This window comes from Oncorhynchus mykiss, chromosome 9 (assembly GCF_057628025.1).
Source record: "Oncorhynchus mykiss isolate SJ-2025 chromosome 9, ASM5762802v1, whole genome shotgun sequence".
NCBI lineage: Eukaryota > Metazoa > Chordata > Actinopteri > Salmoniformes > Salmonidae > Oncorhynchus > Oncorhynchus mykiss.
In genome coordinates this window covers 45,942,129-45,969,583 of record NC_143030.1, presented here as the reverse complement: position 1 = coordinate 45,969,583, position 27,455 = coordinate 45,942,129, and the positions used below count along the sequence as shown (strand labels likewise).

The 27,455-nt window shown below is 43.6% G+C and overlaps 1 protein-coding gene across 2 annotated transcripts in view; it reads left to right on the top strand.

Annotated features, from left to right (window-relative positions):
* sema3h (sema domain, immunoglobulin domain (Ig), short basic domain, secreted, (semaphorin) 3H) overlaps positions 1–25,111 on the top strand; it is a 29,786-nt gene extending 4,675 nt beyond the window's left edge. Inside the window, exons 2-17 of one of the 2 annotated variants that reach the window (XM_021615700.3) lie at positions 1,669–1,823; positions 5,155–5,217; positions 5,307–5,426; positions 6,339–6,432; positions 6,613–6,732; positions 6,924–7,069; positions 7,444–7,558; positions 15,395–15,467; positions 20,209–20,353; positions 20,603–20,822; positions 20,953–21,041; positions 21,144–21,185; positions 21,525–21,682; positions 22,007–22,068; positions 22,708–22,850; positions 22,948–25,111. In XM_021615700.3, the coding sequence (XP_021471375.2) occupies positions 1,669–1,823; positions 5,155–5,217; positions 5,307–5,426; positions 6,339–6,432; positions 6,613–6,732; positions 6,924–7,069; positions 7,444–7,558; positions 15,395–15,467; positions 20,209–20,353; positions 20,603–20,822; positions 20,953–21,041; positions 21,144–21,185; positions 21,525–21,682; positions 22,007–22,068; positions 22,708–22,850; positions 22,948–23,412 (2,210 nt within the window). In that variant the 3' untranslated portion in view covers positions 23,413–25,111. The remainder of the gene's footprint in view (positions 1–1,668; positions 1,824–5,154; positions 5,218–5,306; positions 5,427–6,338; positions 6,433–6,612; positions 6,733–6,923; positions 7,070–7,443; positions 7,559–15,394; positions 15,468–20,208; positions 20,354–20,602; positions 20,823–20,952; positions 21,042–21,143; positions 21,186–21,524; positions 21,683–22,006; positions 22,069–22,707; positions 22,851–22,947) is intronic. The other variant, XM_090184319.1, reaches the window with a different exon arrangement.
* The last annotated feature ends 2,344 nt before the right edge of the window (positions 25,112–27,455 follow it).

The window sequence follows — 27,455 nt, the reverse complement described above, 5'->3', positions numbered from 1 at the left end:
CAGTACAAATAATATATTTGGGTGTGAGAGAGATGAGATGGGTACACTCTTAGCGGGGACTTTGATTGTGATATTTGAAACGTGTCACTCAACAAGTTTGCCAACAACCAATAGAATGTGTATGCCAGTTGATCTTACAGTCCTCCCGGTTTCTTAAAATAAATATTTGCTACCTCTTTCGTCAGCAAATTAAAGTGATTCAATTAACTCCAAATGGCAGTTTATTTTTGTAGTTTCCCTCAGTCTGCTCCCATACTTTTTTCCCTCTCATGCCCTTCTCCCCATCGATTCATCCTCTTTCTCACCCCAGTGTAGTTCCTTCCACGCGTGCCATGTCTAATTTCTCAGTCTGTCAGTCTCATCACAGTGGCATCAGTCTCATCTCACTGTTCCAGTTTTTCCACCAGACACAGTCTGTCACTACTTCTCAATCTTCTCCAAACCCTCCTGCTTCTATCTTCTATCAAACACATGCAAGCTCTGCTTTAGAGGCAAGCTTTGCTGTCTAGAACCTAAAAGGATTCTTCGGTTGTCCCCAGAACCCTTTAAAGAACCCTTTTTTGGTTCCAGGTAGAATAGTTTTGGTTCCAAGTAGAACTCCTTTGTGTTCCAGGTAGTACCCTTTCCACAGAGGGTTCTACATGAAACACAAAAGGGTTCTACCTGGAACCAAAAAGGGTTCCCCTATGGGGACAGCTGAAGAACCCTTATGGAACAATTTATTTCTAAGTGTGAAAGGGAAAAAGTCATATGTGCAGTTAGAGGAATGTAAACCAATTCCATCCTCCAAATTCCTTCTTATGTGATCTCAAAGCCGATTGACATTCTGTATGTTAGTGTAGTTTGTGTGGGAGAAGTGTGGTTTCACAGGGAGAGTAGACTGATAGTGGTGATGGTCATCATCTGCCAATCGCTACTCTTAGCTCTCCGGCTATGGGGTCTAACCGAAGTACAGCCTCTGTCATAGCTTTCATAGTCTCACGGTTGTATCAGACACTATCGTCTAATCTGTCTGGAGATGTATTAGTTTGTTTGTCTGACGGACTTCTGACTTATGTCGATCTCCGGTAAGCGCGCTAGAGAAGTGAATAGATTAATGTGTGTTAGACGCTGTGGGAAAGGGTTTGTGCTGAGTCATATTATGTGGGTTTGTGGAGTGGAGTCCTAGCCACAGAATACTACAACTCATAAGATTAATGGATGCAGACTAGTACCACTCATTAGCTGGTCTTTGGAGGACCACATGCGTTATTATAGCTGGTGTGTGACTGTGTTTTTGATCTCTCGGTCGTCCTATCTGTATTTCATTGAGCTGTCTATACAAATTGTTTGCTCATACGGTCACGTTTCATTTGTCATTGGGTTCTAGACGTATTTGTTGCTGTGTTATTGGTGTCTGTATCATATTGTGACTGCAGCCTCATCTCTCTGCTGTACGGTGTTCATATTAGGACAGCCTCAGTGCCGTGCTGTTGTTCTATTCATCTCTCTGCATGTCTCTCTCTCTCTCTCTCTCTGTCTCTGTCTCTGTCTCTCTCTCTCTCTCTCTCTCTCTCTCTCTCTCTCTCTCTCTCTCTCTCTCGCTCTCTCTCTCTCTCTCTCTCTCTCTCTCTCGCTCGCTCTCTCTCTTTCTCTCTGTCTTTATCTCTTTGTCTCTCTCTCTCTCAGAGCTGGTCCAGAATGGCCGTCTCCTATCCCTGCCCCTGGCGGCGGGGGACATGCACTCTCTGCTGCCAGATGAAGATGGCCGTCGGCTCTACGTGGCCATGAAGGACAACCTGCTGTCCACCAGCCTGGACGACATCACACAGAACCCCAGCAAGGTCAGACTGCCTGGCTCTCTATAGGCTTCTCACACTACTGAGCCGAACCGAGCCAAACCAAACCAAGCTGTACTGAGCTGTCCTGGTGACACAACCACCGTAATTGTTAGAACTTTGTTGGAAAAAAAAGATGATTTGAAAAGCAATTATCCAAACCACAGTCTGGTTCTGGTCTGCATGATTGTGTGAAAAAAAGGGTAATAGATCCAACACAATTACTTACACACACTTACACTCCCATGAACACATGTATTGATCCAGCTACACTCCTCAGTGAGGAAAAACGTTAACTCCTAACTGGTTTTCACCGTAACCCAGAGAATCTTGTGAGAGAATAGATGTTAGTGGCTGGATGACTGTCAGTCACTGTTGGTTGTCCAGTGTGCATGGAGAAAGTAACGTAGAGGGATAACGACGCTCAAATTGATGGTAACCAGAATACGGAGGAGTAAGCCACCTCCAGCTGTCTAGCATCCCTTCCTCTTTCCATCAAGCCCCCCGTGTCTCTCAATCCCTCTCTTTCAGACTAACACTACCTGAAACACACAGCGATCATCACACTTCTCCACCTCTCTCCTGTATGTACCCATGCCCACTACCAATCACAGCCTCTCGTTCCTCTCCCTTTCCATTTCCTCCCGCTCAAACTTTCATTCCAATACACGTAGACACACATTTACACAGGGACTCTCTCTCTCAGACTCTCTTTCCCAGACGGGAATAGCCCCGTATTGTATAAGTGAGGGTTTCATTCTAAGGTCACCCCTGTTCCCACTTCTGCCTGGCAGGAGATTGACTGGAGCGCCATGCTCCCACTAATAACACCATCCTCTGATCAACCAACCCCTGAGGCATTCCTATTGCATGAGTCCCTCACCGCCAGCCCACATCACACACAAGGACGGAAGAGCTGTGTTTGTGTGTGTGTGTGTGTCTCTGTGTGCAAATGTGACCAATCTCCAACTCTCTATTTACCCATGCCCGCTACCAGCATCATCCTAATTTCTCCCCTTTTCCATATCCTCCCTCTCTTTCTTTACTTGAAAAAAAATCCAGTTCCTTTTCAGTCCCTTGCTAATTGAGTTGCATGTTGCACAGGGATTAGTGTAGGGTCTATGCATTTCCACATCTTTGTCCATGTGACAGGGCATAGAACTAGTTATACAAAACTCCCCTCCAAGACATAGAATTCGTCACAGATGGTGGATTTATATATTCCCAGTGAGAATGCTGGTGGTCGCCCAGTCTACTCAGGGATAGCATTTAGTATTCGATTAGCGTCCCCTTTAGGTGTTGCCAAGGCAGCAGCTACAATTCCTGGGGTACAGCATATCGTCATATACGAACTTTGTGCATCATACACATGTATGGGGGTGGCAGGTAGTTAGAGCGATGGGCCAGTAACCAAAATGTTGCTAGATCGAATCCCCCGAGCTGACAAGGTAAAAATCTGTCGTTCTGCCCCTGAACAAGGCAGTTAACCCACTGTTCCTAGGCCGCCATTGTAAAATTTGTTCTTAAAAATTCTTCAGGATTGGTGGGCCCCCCCCCCCCCCCCGTGGGACGGTTGAGCTAATGTAGGCTAATACGATTAGCATGAGGTTGTAAGTAACAAGAACATTTCCCAGGACATGGACATATCTGATATTGGCAGAAAGCTTAAATTCTTGTTAATCTAACTGCACTGTCCAATTTACAGTAGCTATTACAGTGAAATAATACCATGCCTTTGTTTGAGGAGAGTGCACAGTTTTGAACATGAAAAGTTATTAATAAACAAATTAGGCACATTTGGGCAGCCTTGATACAAAATGTTGAACATAAATGCAATGGTTCATTGGATCAGTCTAAAACTGTGCACATACAACATCTAAATTGCACCTGGGCTGGAATAATACATTATGGCCTTTCTCTTGCATTTCAAAGATGATGGTACAAAAAAATACACAAAAAAAATGTCATTTTTTTTCTTTGTATTATCTTTTACCAGATCTAACGTGTTATATTCTCCTACATTCCTTTCACATTTCCACAAATTTCAAAGTGTTTCCTTTCAGATGGTACCAAGAAAACGCATATCCTTGCTTCAGGGCCTGAGCTACAGGCAGTTAGATTTGGGTATGTCATTTTAGACGAAAATTGAAAAAAGGGTTAAGAGTTAACTGACTTGCCAAGTTAAATAAAGGTTTAATAAAAATAAATAAAATACATTTATTGCTAGTTTGAGTTACCTGAGGTGGGAGAGAGTTCCCTGTAGTCATAGCTCTGTATAGTACTGTGCATTCCCTAGCCTCTGTTCTGGACCCCTGGTAGCATGTGTGTATGGGTGTCTGAGCTGTGTGTTAACTGATTGTACAGACAGTTTGGTACTTTTAATATGTCAATACCTCTCACAAAGACCAGTAGTCAGTCTCCCCTCTACTTTGAGCCAGGATAGATTGCCGTTCATGATATTGATGTACCTGAAAGGATTTACAATGAAGAGCTGGCGAATATAAGTGGCAATATAGTCCACTAGCATCCTCGGTCATTTTCCATTGAAGTTGTCAGAACCAGGGGGTTTGTCATTATAGATAGAAAAGCAATACTTTTTTCACCTCTTCCACACTCACGTTACAGAACTCCAAATTACAATGCTTGTCTTTCATTATTTGGTCAGTTAAGCATGAGTATGAAGGCTCAGAGTTTGTTGTTGGCATGTCATGCATAAGTTTGCTAATCTTGCCATTTAAAAAGTCATCAAAAGTTGTTGGCAATATCAGTGGGTTTTGGGATGAATCTGATTCAATGAAGGATGAAGCTACGTTTCCCTTTTGGCCAACATTTCATTGAAGGTACTCCACATTTTGTACAATCATCGTTTATAAAAATGTACTTTTTGTTTTCGTAGTACAATTTCTTCTTCTTTGTTGTTGTTGTTTAGTCTCATAATTTCTCTTTTTACAGTACGTTTGCCAATCGACTGGACAGCCAGATTTATTTGCCATTCCTTTTGCCTCGCCCCTCTCAACCATACAATTTCTCAATCCCTCATCAATCCACGGGGAATTAGCCGTTCTAACAGTCCGTTTCTCAGTGGGTGTATGCTTATCGGTAACCGGAGCTTTAAAAAATGGAAAACTGAAATGAAGAAAGAAAGAAAAAACATCTTTATCTTTTATCACGTGATCTCTGCTACGGCCCCTAAATGACTAACTCAGTGGACATGCTGTGGAGGTTAGTCATCTATGGTGGCATGATATCACCTCATCATGGTGGCATGATACCAGATCATCATGGTGGCATGATACCAGATCATCATGGTGATACCAGATCATCATTATTTTTTCAGCTCTACTGGCCAGCAAGTCCAGACCGGGTCCAAGAGTGTTTGATGGCTGGAAAGGACCGGGAGGTGAGGGGTTACCGGTATACACACACACACACACACAAATACACACACACACACACACACACACTCCTAACTCCAATCCCCCTCTACAGTTGGAGTGCGCTAATTTCCTGCGAGTGCTGCAGCCCTACAACCAGACCCACCTGTATGTGTGTGGAACGGGAGCCTTCAACCCTCGCTGTGCCTTCATCCCTACCACCGTCTTCCTCAAGGTAAAGCCACACACACACACACACACTCACTCCTCCCTCAACCAACATGCGCACACCCGGGGGTCCCCCAGGAATATATTGAGGAAACGGATGCCTATCTCAAGCTTTCTCTCTCTGTCCTTCTACATCTGTCCTATAGCAATACATCCTATACCTGTGTGTTCTGTCTGACTAAAGGCCTAGCTGTCAGCCCCTATAGCTGCGCTATCTGTTGCTACACCTACTATGTGTACTGTACTGTGTGCCCCTATACCCCGATGCCTGCCTGTCCTATGCCTCCGTGTGTTTGCCCCACGTCTCAACGATTCTTAGCTAAACTCCCGTGCTCTTCCTCTCTCTCTTTCTTCTTTCACTTTCTCACACACTGTCTTCAGGTCCCATGTGTGCTGGTGTGTGTGTTTCTGGGAGAAGGTGCGAAACCCATGAAAGGGGCTTAGACTCCTGAGCAAGGACACGAGGGGACGCGATGCTTTGAGAGGCCAGCGGCGCTGCCTCCCTCACATTGCATTTGACAAATTTTTCACCCAAATATTTACAGAGATTACTGACTCCTTAATAGACAAGTCTGGGAGAGTTTTAGAGTTGTACTGTACATGTGTTATGTGCAGGGGCGGACTGGGACCATAAATCGTCTCCTGGAATTTCTAACACACCGGACCATTTCGTTTTTTCTTGACTCCCCCATTATTAGCCAGATAATGATAATTTTACGTTAAAAAAAACAAAAAACAAGACAGACATGGCCACTGGCTAAACATTGACAAGACCATCTGGCATTTGCCCGTAATGCCAGATGGTCAGTCTTCCCCTGGTCATGTGGCAGTAGCGTGCGTCCATGCGTGAGTGAGTGCATGTGTGTGTATGTGTGTAGAGTGTTTAAATTGTGTCTATTCAATTCTGTTTCTTTGGCAGTCGGAGCGACAAACTCTATCATTTGGACAGACTGAATGCGGGAAGGGAAAGTGTCCATACGATCCCCACCAGAGAACTGCCTCCGCCATTATTGGTAAGATCACACACAGTATGTCTGTGAGCAAATGTCTTGTGTGTGAGTGAGTTCACACCAGTACGAAGACCTGTTTGATGTCCTTATAGGTGCACGTGGATAATGACGTGTTGGTGCTTTTTCCATGGGTACGCCTATACAGTGTGTTGGATGATGTGTTTTTCTGTATCCCGTGTCCAGATGGGGAGCTGTATGCTGGGATCTCATCTGACTTCATGAGTCGAGACTCGGCCTTCTTCCGCAGCCTGGGCAGTCGTCATGTGATCCGCACCGAGCAGTACGATTCCTCCTGGCTGCAGAGTAAGGACGTGTATAAATGAAACAATAAAAACTCAATCATTTATCTTTGTTCTCTCTTTCACATCGAAACATTTCCCCTCATTCGCTGTCATTTGTAAACATATCTTTCACACCCGTCTAAATGGTAAAATCTCTCTGTACTTCTCTCCGTCTAAATGGTAAAATCTCTCTTCTCTCTCGCTCTCTGTCAGATGCCCAGTTTGTTAAGGTGGCCTGGATGGCGGAGACTGATAACCCAGAGGATGATAAGGTGTACGTGTTCTTCACTGAGCGCGCTCAGGAGGCAGAGGGGGCTGCTGGGAAGGTGCTGTACTCCAGAGTGGCGCGTGTTTGCAAGGTAAGGATCTCTACGTGCCTGTGTGTACTGGTACCGACGTACGTGTGTGTGTGTGTGTGTGTGTGTGTGTGTGTGTGTGTGTGTGTGTGTGTGTGTGTGTGTGTGTGTGTGTGTGTGTGTGTGTGTGTGTGTGTGTGTGTGTGTGTGTGTGTGTGTGTGTGTGTGTGTGTGTGTGTGTGTGTGTGTGTGTGTGTGTGTGTGTGTGTGTGTGTGTGTGTGTGTGTGTGTGTGTGTGTGTGTGTGTTTACGTACAACAGGCACGTGCACTTGTGTGTTTATCGATGTGCCTGTATATGTGTGTTTGTTTACCATCTTACTATCACGGTTGCTGTCTCTGTCGATAGTGACATCTATTCTAATCTGGGTGTGTACAGAATGACATCGGGGGCCAGCGGAGTCTGGTGAACAAGTGGAGCACCTTCCAGAAGGCACGTATTGTGTGCTCTATCCCTGGATCCGACGGGATACAGACTCACTTTGACCAACTACGTGAGTATGAACTATCAACTTTACCTCGCTCTGACTGACCACACACACATAAGCTCACCGACCATGACCACCAATTCACCAAGTGAAACACAAACAATCGTACTAAAGTTCAACAGACGAACCATAATGGTTAATGGTGTTGAATCTCAATAAGACAGCAGTGGAAGAGGGAGTGGATATTGTATAGACTGTATTGGCTCTAAAGCAACTACGGTGCCTTCAGATTGTATTCACACCACTTTACTTTTTCCACATTTTGGTGTGTTACAGCCGGGGTTAAAACATTTATTCAATTGACATGTTGTGTCACTGATCTACACATAATACAACATAATATCAAAGTGGAATTTTGTTAGTATATATATAGATTTTGTTAATGAATTGAAAATGGTAAGCTGAAATGTCTTCAGTCAATAAGTATTCAAACGCTTTGTTGTGGCAGGCCTAAATAAGTGCAGGAGTAAAAATGTGCTTAACAAGTCGCATAATAAGTTGCATGGACTCACTCTGTGTTCAATAATAGTGGTTAAAATGATTTTGTGAGGTCTAACCCATCTCTGTACCCCACACACACAATTATCTGTAAGGTCCCTCAATCGAGTAGTGAATTTCAAGCACAGATACAACCACAAAGACCAGGGGAAGTTTTACAATGCCTCGCAAAGAAGGACACCACTGATAGGTGGATGTGTACAAATAAAAAGCAGACGCTGAATATATTCCTTTGATATATTCCTATATATTATAATATATATATATTATAATATATTCCTTTGAGCGTGGTGAAGTTATTCATTGGGCTTTGGATGGTGTACCAATACACTCAGCCAGTACAAAGAGACAGGCGTCCTTCGACACCTTCCTAACTCAGTTGCCGAAGAGGAAGGAAACCGCTCAGGGATTTCATCATGAGGCCAATGGTGATTTTAAAACAGTTACTGACTTTAATGGTTGTGATATGAGAAAACTGAGGATGGATCAACAACATTGTAGTTACTCCACAATACTAACCTAAATGACAGAGTGAAAAGAAGGAAGCATGTGCAGAATATAAATATAACAAAATATGCTTCCTGTTTGCAACAAGGCACATAACCCTTTCCTGCAGTCAAATGCCCTAGTTGCCTTATGGGTTGAATGTTATTAATATTTTTCATAATTTCATAATTAATAAACAAGCTGCTGAAAATCCGGTGCTTCTATGTCAAACAGTTTTTTTATGTGATGTATATAAAGTGTAAATATTGGGATTCAAATTCTAACTTAATACATTACAACTCGATATCTGACATGGTGAAGGTGTCTTCTATTTTTATACCCATAACCATGTGTGTGAGGTGTATATAGATTTCAAAATAGATTTGTTTAAGACTACCAATAAACACTCTGTGTGACCCTGATTTAGCCCACTGCAGTAAAAGGTTATTACTTAATACTGCAAAAAATTTGGCAAGGAAATTTTTCTCTTTTTTGTCCTGAATAAATAAGTGTTTGGTTTGGGGCAAATCCAAAACATCACTGAGTACCACTCTTCATAATTTCAATCATGGTGGTGGCTGCATCATGTTATGGGTATGCTTGTCATCGGAATATAAGTTATAAGCACAGGCACAATCGGAGAGGAAAATCTGGTTCAGTCTGCTTTCCAACAGACACTAGAAGGCAAATTCACCTTTCAGCAGGACAATAACCTAAACAAGGCCAAATATATACTGAACTTGCTTACAGAGACGACATTGAATGCTCCAAGTTGGCTTGTTACCGTTTTGATTTAAATCGGCATGGAAATCTATAGCAAGACTTGAAAATGGCTGTCTAGCAATGATCAGCAATCAACTTGACAGAGCTTGAAGAATTTTAAAAAGAATAATGGGAAAATATTGTACAATCCAGGTGTGCAAAGTTCTTAGGATACTTCCCCGAAAAGACTCACAGCTGCAATCGCCACAAAAGGTAATTCTACAAAGTATTGACTCAGGGGTGTGAATACTTTTGTATTTCTGTATTTCATTTTCAATAAATGTGCTAAAATGTATAAAAACATGTTTTCACTTTGTCATTATGGGGTATTGTATGTAGATGGGTGAGAAAAAAATTGATTTAATCAGTTTTTGAATTCAGGCTGTAACACAACGTAATGCGGTATCAATGCATTCTGAGGGCACTGTATATAGAAGTGAAGAGTCTATGTTTGGCCTACAGAAAGCTTAGTGTTTTGATCATGCAGCCAGCATAACTCCACTCCACCCTGGCTTGTGGTATTCCACTCTGTTACCACGGTGACCAGCAGCCCTGTCCTTTTTACCCTGCGCTGCCTTTGTAGTACTTCAGCACTAGTCGCCCTGGCAACTACCATGAAGTCTCTATTAGAGAGCATTTAAGGGTCTAGCATCTACCCTTTCTGTGATCTCCGGTTTTTCAAGTCTGTGTGTGTCTGTGTGAGTGTACATGTGTGTCTATGCTTGTGCATGCACTCTGTCATCGCTAGTTTTATGGGCCATAGAGTATCAGTCAGTGATGTGATCAGTAGTTGGCCTCGCTAGAAGCGAGACCGAGAGACAGGACCGTTCCCTTATCACATCTGTTTCTGTAAACACAACCAGCCAGTAAAATAAACAACACCCCTCCCCCCTCTCTCTGGGGTTATACTGAGGCAAAGTGAACCACACAAATGATAACACATACACGCACAAACACACACACAAACATACACACACACAAACACACACACATCACACACAGACAACTCCCTGTCCAACCCGTCTCACCCAGGACAGTGAGTAGGAAGATGAACATAAACATCCCCACACAACAACCTGCCCCGGGACACGTTGCAATTGAAAAGATCCCATCAGCCCAAGAATGCCGCCGGTGTTGTGTTTACGGCACGCTCCGTCGGCCAGAAACACTACGAATCGCATGAGCGCCTTGTTCGGGTCCGGGGCCCCTCATGTTGAAGGAGCCAGGCTGTTATCGATGCCGGAACTTCTACAAGAATATTTGGGTGTCAACTTTAACAAGAGCCACTATCCTGGCAGGTCATCAGTGTTTGTACAGGTGAAAGGGATTGTTTACAGTCTGGAGCACTCAACCATCCAATACATTCGTTTCTAATCCTCCTATAGTCAGAATAAAGTGTTACCAACTGTAGTCTTTGATTGAAAGCTTATGAGAGACATGGTTAGCAGTGGTATAAGGTACTTAAGTAAATATAGTTCTACTTAAGTACTTTTGGGGGGTATCTGTACGTTACTATTTATATTTTTGACAACTTTTACTCCACAACATTCCTAATGAAAATATTGTACTTTTTACTCCATACAGTTTCGTGACACCCAAAAGTACTCGTTACATTTTGAATGCTTAGCAGGACAGGAAAATGGTCCAATTCACCCACTTATCAAGAGAACATCTCTGGTCATCCCTCCCTACATCCCTACTATCTGGTGGACTCACTAAAACACAAATGCTTAGTGTTGGGAGTGTGCCCCTGGCTATCCGTAAATTTAAAAAAAAACAAGAAAATCGTGCCGTCAGGTTTGCTTAATATAAGGAATGTGAAATGATTTATACGTTTACTTTGACTTTTGATACTGAAGTATATTTCAAAAGAAATACTTTGACTTTCACTCAAGTAGTATTTTACTGCGTGACTTTCACTTTTACTTGAGCCATTTTCTGTTAACTTATCTTTACTTTTACTCAAGCATGATAATTGGATACTTTTCCCACCACTGTGTGTTAGGGAAGCTCTCAGAGTATCGGAGTATAGTAAAAAAAAATATTAAAAAATGTGTTTTAATAGGCCTACATATAGATATCTAAAATGTCTTTTGAATGTGTTCATCAGTTGGAAACATTTGAAGGGCGTTTGTTTGTGGCCAGAAGCCCATAAACAGACATATAAAGCCAGGAGAGATGGAATTCCCTGGCGTGTTACTGTGTTGTTATTCAGGACAGTCATACCATCAGTTTGGACCGGGAGACACTAACTGTTTGACCACAAAGTTTAGGTTAGACCACTCAGGTCCCGAAGCAGAGGACAACAAAGTATTGAGGAGTTTGGGGTTTATAGATTTCAATGATTTAGAGGAAGTTGGTGTGTGTGTATATGTGTGTGTGTCGCTGTGTGTGTGCACCCACATCCTAGTCCCTAGATGGCCTAGCTCGGATGAGGGAATAGGAGGGGTGGAGAGTTGAGGAGAAGGGTATTTTCTGGGATAAGGCTGGGAAAGATAGGGGCTAGAGCTGGAGGGGTGTGGGCAAGACAAGGATATCTCCCAACCCCGGGGGAACAGATCTCTTTGTTTAGAGGAACTGACACAAGTAGAGCCCTCGGGAGAGAAAATGAGACACAGACAAAGACAGAGAGACAGAACAAGAGGGTTGGGAGGACAAAGTGAAAGACAAAGAAATGTATTGGAAGAGAGACTTCAAAAGGTGGATTTGAGAGATAAACGGAAGATGATCGTTCAGACAGAGAGAGAGAAAGAAATTAGGATGAAGATGTGTTGGATAACGAACAAAGGGAGAAGTAGAATGTAGGAGAAAGTTAATGCATTCTAGGCCGGGTTTGAGAGAGAGAGAAAGAGAGAGAGCAGTGCCTCTGCAGCATGGTGTACCCAGAGTCCTCTGCTGTGTGTTGTGCCCTGGGCTATGCTGCGGCATTTGTGTGCGTGCTGCAGTGTGTGTGTATGTGTGCAACGTGTGCAACGTTGTGTGTGTGCAGTGATGTACAGTGCCAGTCAAGGGTTTTTCTTTATTTAAACTATTTTCTACATTGTAGAATAATAGTGAAGACATCAAAACTATGAACTAACACATATTGAATCATGTAGGGACCAAACAAGTCTTTTATATTTGAGATTTTTCAAAGTAGCCATCCTTTGCCTTGGTGACAGCTTTCCACACTCTTGGCATTCTCTTGTGTGTGTGTGTGTGTGTGTGTGTGTGTGTGTGTGTGTGTGTGTGTGTGTGTGTGTGTGTGTGTGTGTGTGTGTGTGTGTGTGTGTGTGTGTGTGTGTGTGTGTGTGTGTGTGTGTGTGTGTGTGTGTGTGTGTGTGTGTGTGTGTGTGTGTGTGTGTGTGTGTGTGTGTTGTGTGTGCGTGTGCGTGTGTGCGTGCGCGTGTGAGAGAGAGATGAGATTAGATTTCCACCAGTCTGATCCCATCGAGGCCACATGAAGCAGCAGGAACAAGAGGAATGTGAGAGAGTAATAATACTCTTTACTGTGTACCACACCTCAAATACAAGCCCACCATACATACTGTGTGTGTGTGCGTGCTTTGCGTTTATCCGTTAATGTGCGCGTGCGTTCCTGCGTGCGTGTCTATGCATGTGTTCGTGTATCGCGTGTAATGTGTGCGTGCACATATCCATGTCTTGTTTGTGTACATGTACACGCGTCATGTATTTGGTCAGTAGTTGATCTGTGTCGTGGGGAAGGGATAGAGGACAGTGTGGGGGCCTTAGGGGACAGACAGGCAGAGTGGCCTGGCTGCGTGGCAGGGGAGGGCTGTTACATGAGGATTGGTCATGGAGGATCAACTCGTCTCCAGCTCTCACACTGAGATGGGATATTACTGCCTGGGATTCATTAGACTGGTCCACTCAGCCGTACCATCACACCAAACGGCATTAGGAACACACACACACACGCGCACATGGGAACACACTTGAACACACACACATACTCACTCTCACGCGCATGAATGCTGGCCTGCATGCACACACACACACTCAGTGATGGAAGAAGTAATCATTAGTAATCATCATATTTGAGTAAAAGTTAAGATACCACAAAGACATGCTCCGGAACTTTGGCGCCTACATTGTAAAACCACATTTTTAGGCTCTGAACACATTTCATTTTTATTTCATTTAACCAGGCAAGTCAGTCAAGAACAAATTCCTATTGACGGCCTACCCCGGACGACGCTGGGCCAATTGTGTGCTGCCCTATGGGTCTCCCAATCACGGCCAGATGTGATACAGCCTGGATTCAAACCAGGGACTGTATTGACACCTCTTGCACCGAGATGAAGTGCCTTAAACCGCTGCGCCACTCGGGAGCCCATAACTAAACACTTTTCTGCATTTCGAATTTCAATAAAAACACGTCACAGTGTGAACATGTTTTTGAACACATGAACCCTAAAGTCGATGTCCGCTCCCCGGCGTAAATCGAATTCGCATAATACACAAATCCCCATCAAAATCCATCTGTTTAAACTAGAAAGATCCGTTTTTTTGCATGGGCTGCGTCTCAATCCACCACATCCGCCAATGGCAGCCTTCCGCATCTTGGGTGGAAGGTGGCCGAGCTACAGCGGTCGGCGTTTGTCAGACCATGAGACATCCCGAAAATTGGTCTTCTCATGAGCACATCTGTAGCATCCGAACAGTTATCGCTACACACTAATATGACCCCTCTATGGAAAGGTGAGACTCTCACGAACAAGTACATTTTGGTTTCGCTCTAAGACTCCCACAAGCCTCACAAGACTCGTCTGAAGGAAGCCCGGTACCAGTTTGCCCGGTACCAGTTTAATTAATGAATGACCACCTTATAGGGAAGTAGTTGAGTGCTCAAAAGGTTTTGTTAAATATGGGTCAAAAATCTAATCATTTCCTGGTCTTTCTTATCTCTCAGATATAGGACAGCCATTTTAAGTCCAACTTCCTTTTGATTCAATTTTTGACCATTTGTTTTTCCGTGTTTGGATCTGTTATTCAATACATTTCTATGCGCTAAAAGCAGTAAGACCAAATTCAATGTTTCCTCAAATAAATGTTTTAATATATTGTTTTGATACCTGAAGGGGTCCTTAAATTCAAAAATCAAATAGTTAAATTGGTATGACCGTCATAGAATAATTTGATATGTTAGTTTAGTAAAAACACCCGGCTTAGACCCTAAACACTGGTGGTGGGGTTTTAACACTGTCGGGTGTAGAGCCGTAGTTGCATATTTCAAGCATGCCTTTAGAGTGAATGTGAGCGATACCACCCCTGGCTGTGTTTGTTAGTGGCGGAAACAGGAAACTTTGGAAACTTCTGTTCCAAAGCATTCACCAAGTGACTATCTAAGTGAATGTGTTTCAATTAAAAGTAAATCCTTTATGACCACATATTATACATTTCCTAAGGCCTTCAGTTATGGCCTAGTTATCCTCGACATTGTGGTCTGAATCCAGGCACATGGACCACATCAGACATGCAAGTCACGACACATGATTAGTAAGTCCAATCGGAATCCAGGAATATATCCAACAATGTGAATATTTTATCACCCACAACCACCACTCAGAATGACTACTTGATGAAAGATTTAACAAACAAAAGTACCTAAACCATCTAAACTGGAACAAGCATCTCAGTATTGGGTACAGTGGTAGAGAAAGTATTCAACTGTCAAAATTAAGGAAAAAGGAAATGCTATGCATGGAATACCTTATAACAATCAAACCAGACAGAACAATCTCCTTTTTCTATTGGCTTTTTGGAGGTCTGGGAAAATGTATGGAAGTATAAAGTAAATATTATCCTTTAGGAATGTAGTGGAATGAAATGAAAAAGTTGTCAAAAAAATAAGTAAAGTACAGATACCCCCAAAAAACGACTCAAGTACACCACTCCTCACGCACACACACACACACACACACACACACACACACACACACACACACACACACACACACACACACACACGTACACACAAACACACACACACAGGCGCACACACACTTTTTTTTTTTTTTACTGCCAATCAGCCCTATAATCAGTTTGACAAAATTCTAGTACCTAAGTCAAGTGTCCCATCTCTTCTCCTTCCAGAGGACATCTTTATCCTCCATGATGGAAAGGACAAGAAGAACCCTCTGATCTACGGCCTCTTCACCACATCTAGGTAAGCCAGCTTCCGGCACACAGTTCACCACAACCCCACGGTCATTGGAGTAGTCATTTGTTTCCCAGGGCTGATGTAATGTAAGTCTTATGTAGCTGTTATAAGGCATTTAGGAATGCATACATGAGGGGTGCCCAAGGTAAAGTGTTACCAGATATTTAGCATTGTTTGTGCATCCCAGAGCTGCCACTGAGGGATTCACTGATGTAAAACAGTTATGAGACCGTGACAATGACGCACAAACCCTTTCAATCGTTACTTTTGTATGGGGCGGCATATTTCTGTTGTACGTTGTGTTGAGTTACACAGTGTTTTATTGTGACAGTAGTTTGTGTTCGGTTTGGCTGCCTGGCAAGTGACTAATGGCTTGTGTAATACATGCTGTGGGTTAGGAGAGAGGGAGAAAGTGTGCGTGTGCGTGCAGGCGTGCATGTGTGTCTGCAGAGGCCGTCATGCCCATAGGGGGCACAAGGCCACGTGTCCCCTCAGATGTGTCCTGTTTTTAAATTCAGATGTTAAATGAATGACTAAACTTCATTTTTAAGCCCACGTTTAATCATCAGTATTTATATATCAAGATCTGACAGCCGTATTTTGCAGAGGGGGCACACTGACCGGACCAGGCGAAGAGTACTCTGGTTCCTTCCCAAGGTGCACAGCGGAGCAAAGATATGCTAATCGGGACGTTAGATACTCTAGTGCGTGCAGACAGTATCGTCAGTGGAGGAGGAGAGAGAGTGTCGAGTGACACGTTACATAATTCGGTTTTCGCTGCCTGCGATGGGCAGGACTCAGCTGAATGTATGTTTGTAAATTAATTTGATCAATCTATGTAGCCTATTGATTTGCTCTTGATGAAGAAATAAAACTCAAATGTTTTGTTGTTTCCATGTAATACTAGCCACCTAGAAATGTTATGAAATGTTATGTTTAGCTAGCTACCAAGCCATTTCAGGCTATCAATCAAGTTAGAATTAGCGTCTCTAACTATCTTATCTGGCATGCCTGCATGGCAAGGTTGTTAGACTTAAGAAAATACAAATTACTGGGTTATGAAAATATTAATTACTGGGTTATGATACTACAGTGCCTTCAGAAAGTATTCACATCGCTTAACTTTTTCCAGCCTGAATTTAAAATGAGATTTTGTGTCAATGTCTTACACACAATATCCCATAATGTCAAAGTGAAATTATGGTGTTCGAAATTTGTACAAATTCATAAAAAATGAGAAGCTGAAATGTCTTGAAGTCAATAAGTATTCAACCCCTTTGTTATGGCAAGCCTAAATCAAATCAGGTGTAAAAATGTGCTTAACGGGTCACATAATAAGTTGCATGGACTCTAATAATAGTGTTTGAAAAAGAAAATGAGAGCCGCACAGGTGCAATAATTGAATAACCTAATATCCAACGTTTCGACAGGCAAGCTGTCTTCAAGTGTTCTACTCCGATTGAATATCCCTTTAAGCATTGTAAAGTTATTCATTCCACTTTGGATGATGTATCAATACACCCAGTCACTACAAAGACACAGGAGTCCTTCCTTAGTTGAGAGGAAGGAAATCACTCAAGGAAGCCAGGCCAATGATGACTTTAAAACAGTTACAGGGTTCAATGGCTGTGATAGGAGAAACCTGAGGATGGATCAGCAGCATTGCAGTTACACTACAATACTAACCTAAATGGCAGAGGGAAAAGAAGGAAGCCCCCATACAGAATAAAAAATATCCCAAAACATGCAACCTGTTTGCTATAAGGCACTAAAGTAAAACTGCAAAATATGTGGTAAAGAAATTAACTTTATGCCCTAAATGCAAACCCTTATGTCTGGGGCAAATCCAACACAACACATCACTGAGTAACACTTCATATTTTCAAGAATTGTGGTGCCTGCATAATGTTATGGGTATGTTTGTCATCGGGAAGGACAAGGGAGTTTTTAGGGATACAAATAAATGGAATAGAGCTAAGCACAGGCAATATTTTGGAAAGAAAATCTGGTTCAGGGTGTTTTCTAACAGACTCTGGGAGACAAATTCACCTTTCAGCAGGACAATAACCTAAAACACAAGGTCAAATATACACTGGAGTTGCTTACCAAGACAACATAGAATGTTTCTCAGTGGCATAGTTAGAGTTTTGACTTAAATCGGCTTGAAAATCTATGGCAAGACTTGAAAATGGTTGCCAATGATCAACAACCAACTTGACAGTTTGAAGCTGATTCTAACATGTATTGACTCAGGGGTGTGAATACTTACAGTTGAAGTCGGAAGTTTACATACACCTTAGCCAAATACATTTAAACTCAGTTTTTCACAATTCCTGACATTTAATCAGAGTAAAAACTCCCTGTCTTAGGTCAATTAGGATCACCACTTTATTTTAAGAATGTGAAATGTCAGAATAATAGTAGAGAGAATGATTTATTTCAGATTTCAGATTTATTTCTTTCATCACGTTCTCAGTGGGTCAGAAGATTACATACACTCAATTAGTATTTAGTAGCATTGGCTTTCAATTGTTTAACTTGGGTCAAACGTTTCGGGAAGCCTTCCACAAGCTTCCCACAATAAGTTGGGTGAATTTTGTCCCATTCCTCCTGACAGCTGGTGTAACTGAGTCAGGTTTGTAGGCCTCCTTGCTCGCTCACGCTTTTTCAGTTCTGCCCACAAATGTTCTATAGGATTGAGGTCAGGGCTTTGTGATGGCCACTCCAATACCTTGACTTTGTTGTCCATACGCCATTTTGCCATAACTTTGGAAGTATGCTTGGGGTCATTGTCCATTTGAAAGACCCATTTGCAACCAAGATTTAACTTCCTGACTGATGTCTTGAGATGTTGCTTCAATATATCCACATAATTTTCCTACCTCATGACGCCATCTATTTTGTGAAGTGCACCAGTCCCTCCTGCAGCAAAGCAGCCCCACAACATGATGCTTCCACCCCCGTGCTTCACCGTTGGGATTGTGTTCTTCGGCTTGCAAGCCTTCCCCTTTTTCCTAAAAAAAAATGGTCATTATGGCCAAACAATTCTATTTTTGTTTCATCAGACCAGAGGACATTTCTCCAAAAAGTAAGATCTTTGTCCCCATGTGCAGCTGCAAACCGTAGTCTGGCTTTTTTATGGCGGTTTTGGAGCAGTGGCTTCTTCCTTGCCGAGCGGCCTTTCAGGCTATTTTGCTATCTTAGACACCCTTTTTCCCGATTTTGATGAAACTTGGGTGAATGATGTGTCTTGACATAGAGATCCGTAATTTACAAAATTGTCTGATTGGCCCAAGGGGGTGTGTGTGTGTGTGTGAGAAAGAGAGATAGACAAAGAGACAGAGAAAGTGCATTGTCTGCAATGGCACATTCTCTCTGGGTTGTATGATTAGTGTGGAGATTCTGGGAATAGCCCAGTAAACCAGGCTCTGGTAGCATGTGGGCTAAGGGCCATGTGGTGGAGAGGGCTCTGGGGTTGACCGTATCCGGGTGGGGTTTCACTTGTAAAATATGCATTTAGAAATATGCAATCATGGAATCTGTGACACTATATTTCACTGCGGATGGTAGTATGATTGATGGTGGTATGGGAGCGTCCCTATCCTGATGATTATCATTGGCTTCAGTGAAGTCTGATCTGATCCGGAATCAGGTTTGAGACACGCAAGCTTTGACACACATCCCGTGAGTATACTGACACACAGCAAATTGGCCAGTGTTACCTACTGTTGATTTTTCAGTATAACATTTCTCGTGTTGATTCAGGTTTTAAATGACCTATGGAAGTGTTAAATTAACACTAATTAGTGTAAAAGAAGCCCAGCGTTGGTGTTAATAACCAGTGTTAAACCAAAATCACGTGCAAAAATATCATATTTCGCAGCATGCTCCATAGCTGGTTAATTTTTTTGTAATTGTTTTGATTCAATATCTATGTTTTTGCATGTACATTGATTGATTAATTAATAGTATGGCATTCAATATAAATAACATACATTTTTCATAAGATAGTCCAATCTGTTACTTGGGCTTATTGCACCTGTTACTGAAATGGTTTTTCCAGTTTAGATGATTTAGGTAGTCTCATATCTTAGTCTTCACAACCTGGCAGTCATTCTGAATGCAGGTTGCTGATGAATAAAAATACTAATTGTTGGATATACCAACTCTGACTTGATTCCAATAGGAATTACACATCACTTTGCAAGCCAGCATAATGTGACTTGTAGGCCTGAGGTGGCCTGTAAACCAGGAGTTTTAGGCCACTGTACTGTATTAGGGTAAAACCTGGCCCTCAAAATAAGACCTTTTGAAATACGTATTGTATTGTCTTGAATAATAAAACATTTATTAAAACAGATTCACTTAGGATCTCACATGGTGAAGGCCACAGGACAGAAAATGGATGAATACAACAACCATGTCTCTGTCACTAACAAATACAGTCATGGGTGGTAACTCTACAATTCACTCGAAAGGCACACTGTGAAATATGCAAATAAGGATTTACACTAAGTACTGTGTTAATTTGACACTGAAAAGTGTGGAACCTAATTGACACTGGACCAGTGTTAAACGTAACACTCTCAGTGTTGATTTAACACTAGATAATTTCCTGTTTGACATACAGACAACAGACAGTACCGTCTGTAGTAACAGATGATAGCAGATACATAACAGACTGGCTGTGTGAGTGTCATTGTGTTTTACAGTTGATTGACAGGCAATAACCTTCTCTTCCCCACAGTGACATTCTGAATGGCTCAGCGGTGTGTGTGTACCGCATGCAGGACGTGGTCCGGGCATACAAAGGAAACTTCTACCACAAGGAGGGACCACAGTACAAGTGGGCCGAGTACACAGGAAAGATCCCCTACCCAAGACCTGGCACAGTAAGTTCCCTTCTAATGAGTTGTCATTCCCCGTCCATCATTACACACCATATTCTGATTCATCATGTAATGCCAAATGTGCTGAGGACGAGGCTCTCTGCCAATTCAAAGGAAACAACAACTCTAGTACAATGGCCAACCAGTTTCTTCTCAACCTGAACTTAAACCCAACTCTAACCATATTATGTCCGACTCCATCCATGGCTTTGAATGCTTGATGTCAATACAACTCTCGCTCTCTCCCTCCAGTGTCCCAGCAGCACATACGGTAGCTACAGCTCTACCCGGGAGTACCCCGATGACGTCATCTTCTTCAGCCGTACCCACCCTCTGCTGCAGGAGGCGGTGCTTCCGCTGGGAGGGCGCCCCTTGTTGGTCAGGGTGGGAGTGCACTACAAGTTCAGCCGGCTGCTGGTGGAACGAGTAGAGGCAGTGGACGGACAGTATGACGTCCTGTTCATCGGCACAGGTGTGTGCGTGCGGGAAGAGGTTTTGTGAGTGTGTGTGTGTATATGTGTGTGTGTGTGCTTGCGTGTGTGTGTGTGTGCGCGTGTGTGTGTTTGAGTACATTACAAGCAGGAGTGTCCTCTGTGTTGCAGACTCCGGCCAGGTGCTGAAGTCTATCCACCTCCCTAAAGAACACGGTGTCCCCCAGGAGGTCACCCTGGAGCAGCTGCAGGTCTTCCAGGTACAATGCTGTATCCTTACCTTTTAATCCTTTTTTGGACGTATCTGTTGTGTCTTCTGCCCTCGGTTTTACTCTAACGTATTTTCCCCTCTCCCCCCACAGCACAAGTCACCTGTGACGACCATGACACTGTCCAAGAAAAAGGTAATAATGACCCCCCCCCCCCCCCACACACACACACACACACACACACACACACAGTCATCTCTCCACCTTATATCTACAAGGAGAGCTTCATCACCAGTTGCTATGGTAACCGCCGAGGATGAGGCCTGGCTCACACTGAGATAGGGAATCTACATACACACCAGTCAACATGCTCTGTAGCAGTCAGTCTCAGTCTTATATGAACGTTGAAAGTGTGAATCAGCGAAGGCATGAATTCCTGAAACAACTGATGATTGTGGCTGCTGCTCTCTGAGCCACGTTGGAATGATCTGAATGTCTTTCTTCTCTGTTTTCTTTGTGCGTGCGGGGCTACAGCAGTGGCTGTTTGTGGGTTCTGCAGAGGGTGTGGCCCAGTTGGCTCTGTTCCAGTGTGAGTTGTACGGCCAGGCCTGTGCTGAGTGCTGCCTGGCCAGAGATCCCTACTGCACCTGGGATGGACACGCCTGCAGCCCCTTCATGCCCATCGCACGCAGGTGGGCCCGCTTAGCTCACACTTAACCCATTTATGAGCCAACACCCACATTGTTTACCTAGCACTTCCCACAGTTATATTACTAAACATGACGTTATAAACTAAACATGAAGTTTAAATGGAGTGAAAACCAAAGTTGTTTTATTTTTAAGTCTATGACATGCCAGCTTCCGTTCATGTACCCAGTACTCACTCATCCGACACATGTAGCTAGCTATAAGCCTGCCCTACTCATAGCCACATAGGCATGTGAACATGAATACTCACATTTAGTACATACTCTTATCTAACATGATGTCTTTTTTTTTTTTTCCTCCCTCTGAAGGAGGAACGCTCGTCAGGTTGGTGATGAGGAGGATCCCCTAACCCAGTGTGTCATACAAGGAGGTGAGGAGGAACTGTCAAGATCCGCACTCTCACAGACACACACTAGCTTAGGATTCTATATACACTGAGTACACCAAACATTAGGAACACCTTCCTAATATTGAGTTGCCCCCCCCCCCCCATTTTGCCCTCCGAATAGCCTTAATTCGTTGGGGCATGGGCTACAAGGTGTCGAAAGCATTCCACAGGGATGCTGGCCCATGTTGACTTCAATGCTTCCCACAGTTGTGTCAAGTTGGCTGGATGTCCTTTGGGTGGTGGACCATTCTTGATACACACGGGAAACTGTTGAGCGTGAAAAACCCAACAGCTTTGCAGTTCTTGACACAAACCGGTGTGCCTGGCACCTACTACCCTATCCGGTTCAAAGGCACTTATTTTGTCTAACCCCATTCACCCTCTGAATGGCACACGCACACAAGTCATGTCTCAATTGTCACAAGGCTTAAAAATCATTCTTTAACCTGTCTCCTCCCCTTCATCGACACTGACTGAAGTGGATATAACAAGTGACATCAATAAGGGATCATAGCTTTCACCTACCTGGATTCACCTGGTCAGTCTATGTCATGGAAAGAGCATGTTTTGTATACTCAGTGTAGAGTAGACACTGTGACATTTTTCTCTGTCTCTATTCAGCCGGTCTGCAGGTGGAAGCAGAACAGAGGATGATGATGGTTGCAGAGGGTAACAGCACATACCTGGAGTGCCTGCCCAAATCCAGACATGCGGCCGTGACCTGGTACAAACAGGCAGGAGAGAACAGCCCTGAGCTGAATCAGGTACATACTGACACACAGGCAATTACACGCGTGCACACACACATATGCACACATACACACACAGGTCTAAACACTCACACTCCTCTCTGTGTTGCAGTTGCAGTCGGGAGAGCAGCTGGTGGTGACAGAGAGAGGTGTTCTGATCAGTCGGGCCAAGACGGGTCACTCTGGTGTGTACCACTGTCAACTGGAGGAGCACGGCTTCCACTGGACCGCCGTCATTGTGCATCTGAGTGTGTGGAGCCCCTCCCATGCCCTCTCCTGGTCCACCAGCAACCGCAACCCCAACTCCAGCCCAGACGCCTCCCAACCCTGGTACCAGGACGTCATGGCCCTCATCCACCCCAGCAGCCTGGAGCAGCACTGTCAGAGGCTGGGCTTCCGGCGACGACGCAACCGCGGCCAGGATCAGACCAAGGACAGTGACCACAAGACAGGGGATGGCCCCAGGGGCGAGAGGCACAAACATGGAGGCCGAGGTGGAGGAGGTGGAGGAGGAGGAAGAGGAGGCGGGAGGAAGAGCAGGAGCAAACCCAAGCAGAGGTCTCCGCGAAGCTCTTAGATGCTCCACTGCGTACAATGTGCTTTCTCCTGACTTTACGCTCTCAAACACTGTCTCACTCTCACAAACACACACATACACATTTACAAAAACTCATATTCATGTAGAATGGGGACATAGGAGGCTCGGCGTGGGCCGGACTCAGAAGTGTGAATGTGGTTGCGTAGCGTGTTGGATGAAGGATGTACAGCATGTCCAAGAGACTGGTAGAGAATATATTAAGGCGTGAAGAGGACCTGGAAGAATGTGGTGTCTCACAAGACAGGGGAAAAAGGCCCTGAAGGTGAAGCTAGGATCTGTCCTAATGAAAGACAGAGAGGGAGTCAAAAGGACACAAGCATGTGAGAGAGACATAAGTTTCTTCGAGGTAAACAATGTGTGATTTGTCTTTGATGTAAAAAAGAAAAAAAAAGAAAAGAAAAAAAACTGCTACATTTTCCTTATTTAACTTTGTGTGTCATATTTATTTCTGTTTTGAATCAAACGGTTAGTTTCAGTAGTTGTATGAGGTCAGTTGTATTTAGTAAACGCTCTGTGGTGTTCATTAGGCTTTCAACTCAAGCTTGACTCCTCACAACTGGCCTCATTGATGCCGGGTGTGTTTGACATTAGCGCACAGAGAAATGAAAAGGGGAAACTCCGAGTCAAACCAGCAAATCTGCCAAAATGAAATGCAGCAAAGCTAAAGCACTTTTAAATGCTGTAGAAAAATAAACGTTCGTTTCGAGCTCTGGAGCAGCTGCATAAATGCAGAGAGGCCTTTTAAATGTGGCCAGACTTCTTTTACCACATAAAAGATGGAACCAATACTGAGCAAGGTCCTCGTTAGTGTGTGTGTGTGTGTGTTTTATTCCTTACCATAAAGTATGATGGAATCCATAAAGAAAGTATTTTGAAATGAAACTTGTAATGTTTATGCTTTCCTCAAAGACCTTGTTCAGATCTTTCCCTCATTCATTATATGCGCTTTTGTATTTCACTCTGTAGCCTATATTTACGTCTCTGTGCCAATATTTCTTTGCGAATGGAAATAAAATGTTTTCAATTGATCTCTCCCAAGTTAAGGAGACACACAGTGTAGATACACCATTTTGCCAGTATGTTTTCTTACTTTCCCTTTTTTTGTGGCATAGGAAGCTTGTCCATCATCAAGAAGACGCACACATGGATACGCACACCCACACTAACACAGAGTGTGGAAACATGATAGACCTGGAAGATGTAATCCATCGTCAAACAACCCACATTTCCTCATCCAATATCTTCCAATTTAAAAAGAATTCATTCGGCATAAAAAAAACGCAAACATTAAATGAGTAAATAGAAACATTGAAATAGCCAAGTGGTTCTGACAAACAGGATATCCTGTCGGGTCTGAACTGAAAAAAAGGAAACCGCACACACAAACATGCTCAGTGCATAGTGCCGTTGGGATGGAGGAAGAGGTGGTTATGTTAAGGTGAGATCTCAATCACCATGGTTCAGATTTGACTGAACGTTTGCCTTCTGTAAGCTGCTCTCTCCGGAGTAGCACAGAACATAACATGCTTCAGGGCCTTCAGGTCTCCTCAAGTCCAACTAGGACTTCATCTAAATGGTAGTGAGATAGCGTTTAAACATATGGTATGTGTATTGTTGTGTGTTTGCCTCGGTACTGGTGTCCTCTAAACAAATAAACAAATTAACGTACAATTTACAATGTTGGCTGTTGGCTCAGTATTTGAACACATGTATTGTGACACCATAGAAAACAAATACTTTTTGTGAGAAGAATTACCTCAGAGTCCTTGGGCCCTACGAGTTAGCGCTTGTAGCTTAAGGTGATAGCTGTGCAGACAGATATCCCCAGGGATAGTCTATGCGTATCTGCTATGTTTCTCCCATCTTGAACATCACAAGATTGTAGCAGAGAAGGGCATGGGTGGGGCTCTCACAGCACAGCTGACACTCTTGGCCCTGTGGCAAAAAGCTCTGTGGCATCAGAAGTGAAGGGCAATGGTCTCTGTCTCCATCTGTGGGGAAGAGAGGTAAGTACATGGAGAACTCGGGTACAGGTGCAGCCACTGAAGCAAAGCTCATAGGGGACAGATCAAAATTGACTGAGGGCTGGTTCAACTCAAAATAAATTATGCTTCCCCCCCCCACCCCCTCCAAAGTTACAAATATTTTCACATGACCCTCCCCTTGCACTTCAAAATAAATTGAACACCCTCTCCCTCATAGAATTAGTAATGATGTCGCTCTTGCTGCGGGAGAGACATCATTGATTTACACAGAGAAAAGAGGGTTCCCGAGAATTGAACCCTGTGGCACCCCCATAGAGACTGCCAAAGGTCCGGACAACAGGCCCTCCGATTTGACACACTGAACTCTGTCTGAGAAGTAGTTGGTGAACCAGGCGAGGCAGTCGTTTGAGAAACCAAGGCTGTTGAGTCTGCTGATAAGAATGTGGAGATTGACAAGAGTCAAAAGCCTTGGCCAGATCGATGAATATGGCAGCTTTCCAATCTTTGGGGGTCTCAGACGATACAAAAGAGAGGTTGAATAGGCTAGTAATTGGGGTTGCAACAATTGCGGTAGATAATTTTAGAAAGAGAGGGTCCAGATTGTCTAGCCCAGCTGATTTGTAGGGGTCCAGATTTTGCATCTCTTTCAGAACATCAGCTATCTGGATTTGGGTGAAGGAGAAATGGGGGAAGCTTGGGCAAGTTGCTGTTGCCCGGTGTAGGGGAAGCCAGGTAGAAAGCATGGCCAGCCGTGGAAAAATGCTTATTGAAATTCTCAATTATCGTGGATTTATCGGTGGTGACAGTGTTTCCTAGCCTCAGTGCAGTGGGCAGCTGGGAGGAGGTGCTCTTATCCTCCATAGACTTTACAGTGTCCCAGAACTTTTTGGAGTTTGTCCTACAGGATGCAAATTTCTGTTTGAAAAAGCTAGCCTTTGCTTTCCTAACTGCCTGTGTATAATGGTTCCTAACTTCCCTGAAAAGTTGCATAACCCGGGGGCTATTCAACGCTAATGCAGTACGCCACGGGATGTTTTTGTGATGGTCAAGGGCAGTCAGGTCTGGAGTGAACCAAGGGCTATATCTGTTCATGGTTCAATTTTTTTTGAATGGGGCATGCTTCTTTAAGATGGTGCACTTTTAAAGAATAACCAGGCATCCTATACTGACGGAATGAGGTTACGCGGGCCAGGTCGATTAGAAAGGCCTGCTCGCTGAAGTGTTTTAGGGAACGTTTGACAGTGATGAGGGGTGATGAAACATGCTCTCATGAGGACTGCCAAATTGCAGCCCAAATAAATTCTTCAAAGAGTTCAAGTAACGTGCACATCTCAACATCAACTGTTCAGAGGAGACTGCATGAATCAGGCCTTCATGGTCGAATTGCTGCAAAGAAACCACTACTAAAAGACACCAATAAAAAGAAGAGACTTGCTTGGGCCAAGAAACACGAGCAATGGACATTTGACCGGTGGAAATCTTTGATCTGATGAGTCCAAATGTGAGATTTTTGGTTCCAACCACCGTGTCTTTGTGAGATGCGGAGTATGTGAGATAATCTCTGCGTGTGTGGAACCTAACGTGAATCATGGAGGAGTAGGTGTGATGGTGTGGTGTGCTTTGCTGGTGACACTGTCTGTGATTTATTTAGAATTCAAGGCACACTTAACCAGCATGGCTACCACAGCATTCTGCATCAATACGCCATCCCATCTGGTTTGTGCTTAGTGGGACTGTCATTTGTTTTTCAACAGGACAATGACCCAAAACACCCCTCCTTGCTGTGTAAGGGCTATTTGACCAAGAAGGAGAGTGATGGAGTGCTGCATCAGATGACCTGGCCTTCACAAATCACCCAACCTCAACCAAATTGAGATGGTTTGGGATGAGTTGGACCGCAGAGTGAAGGAAAAGTACTCAGCATATGTGGGAACTCCTTCAAGACTGTTGGAAAAGCATTCCAGGTGAAGCTGGTTGAGAGAGTGCCAAGAGTGTGCAAAGCTGTTATGAAGGCAAAGGGTGGCTACTTTGAAGACT